At 27.9% G+C, this 6,052-nt stretch overlaps 1 protein-coding gene and 3 non-coding genes across 4 annotated transcripts; 1 reads left to right on the top strand and 3 right to left on the bottom strand.

The window, feature by feature from the left end:
- Positions 1 to 1,948: 1,948 nt before the first annotated feature.
- Trnaf-gaa (transfer RNA phenylalanine (anticodon GAA)) lies at positions 1,949 to 2,021 on the top strand. The gene has a single exon. It is a non-coding gene; the product is annotated as a tRNA-Phe (tRNA).
- Positions 2,022 to 2,644: 623 nt separating this feature from the next.
- Positions 2,645 to 2,717, bottom strand: Trnaf-gaa (transfer RNA phenylalanine (anticodon GAA)). Its single transcript has one exon. It is a non-coding gene; the product is annotated as a tRNA-Phe (tRNA).
- Positions 2,718 to 3,664: 947 nt separating this feature from the next.
- Positions 3,665 to 3,737, bottom strand: Trnaf-gaa (transfer RNA phenylalanine (anticodon GAA)). The gene has a single exon. It is a non-coding gene; the product is annotated as a tRNA-Phe (tRNA).
- A 659-nt stretch (positions 3,738 to 4,396) lies between these two features.
- LOC133328515 (V-type proton ATPase subunit D 1) lies at positions 4,397 to 5,489 on the bottom strand. The gene is made up of 4 exons (XM_061537079.1): positions 5,385 to 5,489; positions 5,144 to 5,261; positions 4,705 to 5,068; positions 4,397 to 4,643 (listed from the first exon to the last, which is right to left on the bottom strand). Exons 1-4 carry the CDS (start codon positions 5,423 to 5,425, stop codon positions 4,426 to 4,428), a joined length of 741 nt encoding a protein of 246 aa, XP_061393063.1. The 5' UTR covers positions 5,426 to 5,489; the 3' UTR covers positions 4,397 to 4,425.
- Between the last annotated feature and the right edge of the window lie 563 nt (positions 5,490 to 6,052).

The raw sequence follows: 6,052 nt of genomic DNA, 5'->3' as shown, positions 1-6,052 counted from the left end.
TACATCTTTTACTTATGTGTTTTTTAAGACTGATTTTTTATACATACATACAAATATTTTATACTATACTATATAACATTATTTCTATATAATATATAAATACTATACTAATACTTTCCTTTAAATAACTTCCTTCCACACCTATGGAAAGAATTTCGAAAATCATTTTACAAATCATCGATAAAAAAAATTGAAGAAAATCGACAAAAAAGGATTTTTGATATTCTTTCAGATCTCCCTCTCACAAAAAAGAAGAAAAAAAATACAAAAACAAATTATTAATTATTTAGTTTATTTATAGAAAACCTTAAAGGTTTCTTATAACTGCTAAGTATTTGAGAAAATTTAGAATAAGGAAATAGAGAGCTGAAAGCTACAACGAGAAAGTAAATAAAAAATGAAGTATTTGGTGTTGGTTTTTTTTAGCTATAAGAACGATTTTTTTGTATTTATTAAATAAAAATTAAATATATTTAAGTTTTATAAAAAAATTAAATAAATTCGAATTATTTTTTAAGGAGATTGGGTAAAGCAAAAAAGGTAAGCAAATCAAAAAGGACACAAATACAACTCTGGATTACAAATACAAAACATTAATTTTCCATTGTTTATCACTGTATATTTCGTTTAACATGATCATATGTTTGCATTTTTTATACCAAGATGTCTGACATCTGTCAATAGAACAATTGGATGCTGTCTATGCCCTACCAAATTCCTCATAAATTAATCATATATAATGTAAACAATGTCTAATAAATATAAAAAGTACCATATTATCTATTTTCTTTTATAAATGCCCTATTTTAATAACAATCCCCTCACTTTGCCACACGTCACATTTGCAGTCTCTCCTATTATCTGATTAAGCATAAAATGTCATTATATCAAATATAATGTAAACACCGTGTAATTAATATATAAAAATTACTATATTTTAATAAAACTATCAATATAAACGTATTCTAGTATTATTTTACATTAAAATTATCCTTTTTTCATAATCTCTCCATTTTAATAAAAATCCTTTCACTTTGCCATACGTCACATTTTCAGTCTCCCCCTTACTGATTAACCATAACATGTCATTAAACCAAATATAATTTAAACACCGTATAATTAATATATAAAAGTACTATATTTTATTAAAACAATCAATATAAATTAAATTAATATTATTTTATATTAATTTTTTCTAATCCTTTCATAAATGCTCTATTGCTTTATTTCACCACACGCCACTCCTTAAGTCTCTACCCATTTGCTGATTAACGATAAAATGCCATTAAAGCAAATATAATGTAAGCACCGCGTAATTAATATATAAAAGTACTATATTTTATTAAAACAATCAATATAAACGTATTCTAATACCTTTACATTATTTTTTTCTATTTTCTTTCAAAAATTCTCTATTGTCATAACAATTCTTTGCACTTGGCCACACGTCATATTTTCAGTCTCTCCCTTTTGCTGATTAACCTTAAAATGTCATTAAACCAAATATAATATAAACACGGTCCAATTAATATAATAAATTATGCTATTTTATTAAAAACAATCAATATAAACGTATTCTATTAATTTTTAACATTAATTTTTCTATTTTCAATCATAATTTCTCTATTTTAACAACAATGCCCTTACTTTGCCACACGTCACATTTTAAGTCTCTACCCATATGCTGTTTAACCATAAAATGTCATACAAAAAATCAAAGCATGCTTTTAGGCGTTCTTTGGAAAATCACTAGCTATGAACAAACAAGTGTTAATTAGTTGAACAATTAGTTATTTGTTTAACTAGTTATTAACAAATTAAGCTAATAAATTGCTTATAAATAATAAAATAAACAATAAATATGCTGGATATTAATATTTTTTTATTTTAAATGTTTATTTAATTAAAATTCTAGGAAAATTATTAACTGCTAAGGGAATGAACACGAGCCGAAATAGCTCAGTTGGGAGAGCGTTAGACTGAAGATCTAAAGGTCCCCGGTTCAATCCCGGGTTTCGGCAGAGCATACTTTTTTTATTTTTTTTTTTTAATTTTTTAAAAGAAATTAAAAAATGGTCATTGTGCAAATAATTTCAAAGCCATTCCCATGAAAAAAACATTTTTTTTTGATATCCACACCAAAGGAGAAACAAATAAAAAATATTTTTGAGAACCATGTGCAATAGTTTTTAAAAATAATTTAATTGTGAATGTCTTTAAAATATGTTTTAAAAAATTGGAACCATAAAAAATTGTTAAAAAATTCAAATGTACCAAAAGAACCCTGAAAAAAATGTTTAAAATATCCCCGCCTACAGAGGACCTTGAACAAATATTAAAAAAAAACATTCCTGGGCAGAGAGGGCTATGAAAAATGTTTTATTTTTTAAATCCAGGCTTATAAAAAACTAGAAATAAATTATAAAATAAAATAAAAAAATATTTTATTAAATATTCTTGGGCAAGTAGGAAAGGAAATTTTTTTAAATTCTATCATAGAATTTAAATTATATCATAAAATAGATATGACATAGAATTTCTATGTCATATCTATTTCCATCCATGAAATAATTTTATCCAAATACTTTTGAGTTTCAATTTGCTGCTGTCAAAAAGGAAACTCCAATATAAATTGGACTGAAAATGCCGAAACCCGGGATTGAACCGGGGACCTTTAGATCTTCAGTCTAACGCTCTCCCAACTGAGCTATTTCGGCAATAGGGAAGAGGTTGATGGAAAACTCAAAGATAAAGTTAAGACTGTTGATGGGATGGTGGCAAAGGATAATGGATGAAAGGAAACAATGTATGAAAGGTGGTTGGGCAAAGAGAAAGGAGGGGTGGTTTCAAAAACAAGTTTGAAATTTGGTTTATAAACGTTTCTCCAATTTTTTTGCAATTTTTATGCCTATGACACATTCCCATATAAACATTATGGTACATAGTTTGAGGAAGAAGAAGAGAGAAAGAAAGAGCTTGGAGTGTAGATATTTGAAAATGTTTTTTTCTTTTTTAATTTACTTAAAAAATTTTTTTTTGTGCTCTTCTCTCTTTCAATGTACGCTTATACATTTAAAAAAAAAATTGAAATAGGTCTTGATTAAATTTCAAAAATTTTTTTTTTTTTGATTAAAAAAATGTTTTCTCATTGTTTTTTATTTTTCTTGAATTTCAATAGAGTTTTCAATTTTTCTAAAAATGTATATTTGTAGTGATTTTTTAAATTTTTATGATCCTTTTTATTAAAAAATGTTTTTCCATTTTTTTAACAAAAAAAAAAATATATATTTTCTCAAATTGCTTTGGATTAAAAAAATATGTTCCGAATTTTTTATTAAAAAATATTTTTTTATATTTCTTGAATTAAAAAAAAAGATTTTTTTTTTTAAAATTTCGGTCTGCCGAAACCCGGGACCTTTAGATCTTCAGTCTAACGCTTTTCTTAATAACAAATATTTTTTATATTTCTTAGATTAAAAAATATATTTTCTGATTTTTTTTATTCAAAAATATTTTTGTATATTTCGTGAATCAAAAAAAATTCTTTATTAAAAATATTTAAAATTTTTTTTAAGAAATGTTTTTTTTTAATTTTTTCTATTAAAAAAATTCTTTTTTTTATATTTCTTGAATTAAAAAAATATTTTTTAAAAAAAATTCTGTCTGCCGAAACCCGGGATTGAACCGGGGACCTTTAGATCTTCAGTCTAACGCTCTCCCAACTGAGCTATTTCGGCACTTGACGGCCTGTGTGCAAAGTACCGTTATGTTTGTCGCACAACTACACATAAAAAAATAAAACTAGCAGATAAGACATGAATTATCACTTATTACCCCCTTCCCCTTAAATGTAGATTTTTTAATTTAAAAATAATTTGCAAAATTTTGAAAATTTCCTTTAACATTTATAATAATAGTTTTGTTTTATTTTGAAATACCATAATTACAGGCAAATCTTAACAATATATTCTATGAAGTTTTTGTTTTTGTAATTATTTTTTTTAATATAATACAGCAGTAGATTATTTGTTTTTATAAATTTATGGAATTTTTTAGTAACTGATGAACAACAAAAACGTCTAAGAAGACAAACAAAGGTGTGACAGACACTTGGTCCACAACAAACAAAAAAATGGAAACAACAATACTGTGTAATGTCTTTTAGGTCTTAGCGTCTTTTTTTAAAAAATGGAAGGGAAGACATTAAAAAAATTAGAACAACAAAAAAGTGCTGGGCAACTAATAATAAAAAAACAACAATAATTAAAAATTTTATCTATTTTTCAACTTATTACTTAAAACACTGTGCATAAGTGTGTGGTTGTTGTTGTAATATTATTATTATTGTTTTTTCTTCCTCTCTCTCTCTTTTTGTTGTTTGTTTTGCTTGTTTTTTTCTTTTTAATTTTACAAAGTAATGCGAACTTAGAATAGCACATCATCATCACCCTCATCCAAGATGTTGGCCACCTCACGTACATCGATACCCTTCTTCAACAATTCAGCCTTGTGGGCTTCCTGTTTGGAACGGGCCTCACGTTTCTTATCTTGGATTTTCTTCAAACGGTAGAATTCTTCACGTTCCAATTCATCCAATTCGGAGATAATATAGGCCAAGGTGCGGTCAATACGGGGAATGATGACTGAAATTGAAAATTCAGATTAATTCCACTCTCAAATGAAAAACATTTGTGCAAAACTCACCATGCTCAATGGCATTAACTCTTCTGTTGGTGATCTTAATGACTTCATCCAAGGTCACAAAGGAGGTCTGCAAGGAGGCCAGCTCAACCAACAGCTTCACGGCACTCTGATAGTTCTTCTTCAATTTAGCCAATTGTTGACCACCACGAGCCAAACCGGCCAATTCATAGGTATCGGCACCATCCTGATAGGATTCGAAAACGGGCAGGGTAACACCAGCCACATTGTCTTTTTTGGTGCGGATTTTGATTTGGGCCTTGGTGACATTTTGCAACACCACCTGGTTGAAGTCACCGGTTGTGAACTTGGCCTCGGCCAAGGAGAAGGCAGCTTCCTTCATAACTTCCCCCATTAAAGTTTTGGTCTGGAAGAAAGGAAAAAAAACACACACACATACATAACATAATTTACACCCATTGAAGTCGATCAAACCACTTACCTCAATGATTTTACCCAAAATCATACGGAAACGCATTTGCAAGGCATCAGCCTTCTTTTTCAGCAAACCATGACCCTTCTGGGCACCAGCCAAACGAGCCTTCATCAACATTTGGGCACTGCAAAGGAAAAAACATGATTATCCCACATCCAACCACTCACTCTAACAAAATTGTTCATGTCAAGAAAAACATTGCAATGCAAATTTCTTTGTGTTTGTCTTTCTTTCCTTTTTTACTTACCCACGAGAAGGGAAAATTGGTAACCTATCCTTTCCAGACATCTTTGTTTATTTTCTTTCTTTTTACACAAATTTTCTCCAAAAAATCAGGTTCTGCTGAAAATTTTTTCCAAAAAAAAATTTTCTCCGTACACGACAAAAATTCAATGGGGACGAAGAAAATCTACAATAAAGTCATATGTGATTATTGGGTCTTGTGACAACTGTCAAATCAGGCAGTCAGGCATGCACAATTGTGTAGTAGTTAGTAGTAGACAAGGGTTGTCAAGTAACGTTCAATGTGACAAATGTTAAGGTGTCTATAGACGATAAATTTTTCAAAATGGTAATGGAAAGGGGGAAAGTATAAAATTTATAAAAAATTGATATTTTTTATAAAAAAGAAATTATTAAATATTAAAAAATAATTAAAAATATTAAAAATTTAATTTTAAATGAAATAAAAAAACTTAAAATAAAACGGAACTATAGAGGACAAAAAAATATAATTCAAAAACAGGTCTCTGGAGAACCTTGAAAAAAAATTTATAAAATAAATGAGAGCTATGGAGAATCTTTTTAATTTTTTTTACATGCCTAAAAATTTAAGCCTATAGAGGACCTATTATATATTAAAAAACTTAAATTTATGGAGGTCCATAGGGTATTCTACCTATAGAAGACCTCTTC

Source organism: Musca vetustissima, unplaced genomic scaffold, assembly GCF_032173495.1.
Source record: "Musca vetustissima isolate MV318-11 ecotype Yass unplaced genomic scaffold, APGP_CSIRO_Mvet_v1 utg3263, whole genome shotgun sequence".
NCBI lineage: Eukaryota > Metazoa > Arthropoda > Insecta > Diptera > Muscidae > Musca > Musca vetustissima.
The sequence above is the reverse complement of the archived record's forward strand: the minus strand, read 5'-3'. Positions and strand labels throughout refer to the sequence as shown.

What these genes read in the sequence shown, in the direction of transcription:
- LOC133328515 (XM_061537079.1), bottom strand. Translation starts at nt 5,425, where the DNA reads ATGTCTGGAAAGGATAGGTTACCAATTTTCCCTTCTCGTGG. An exon ending in CCAATTTTCCCTTCTCGTGG is followed by an intron (nt 5,262 to 5,384) that starts GTAAGTAAAAAA and finishes TTTCCTTTGCAG; the next exon opens with TGCCCAAATGTTGATGAAGG. An exon ending in AGTTAATGCCATTGAGCATG is followed by an intron (nt 4,644 to 4,704) that starts GTGAGTTTTGCA and finishes TTTCAATTTCAG; the next exon opens with TCATCATTCCCCGTATTGAC.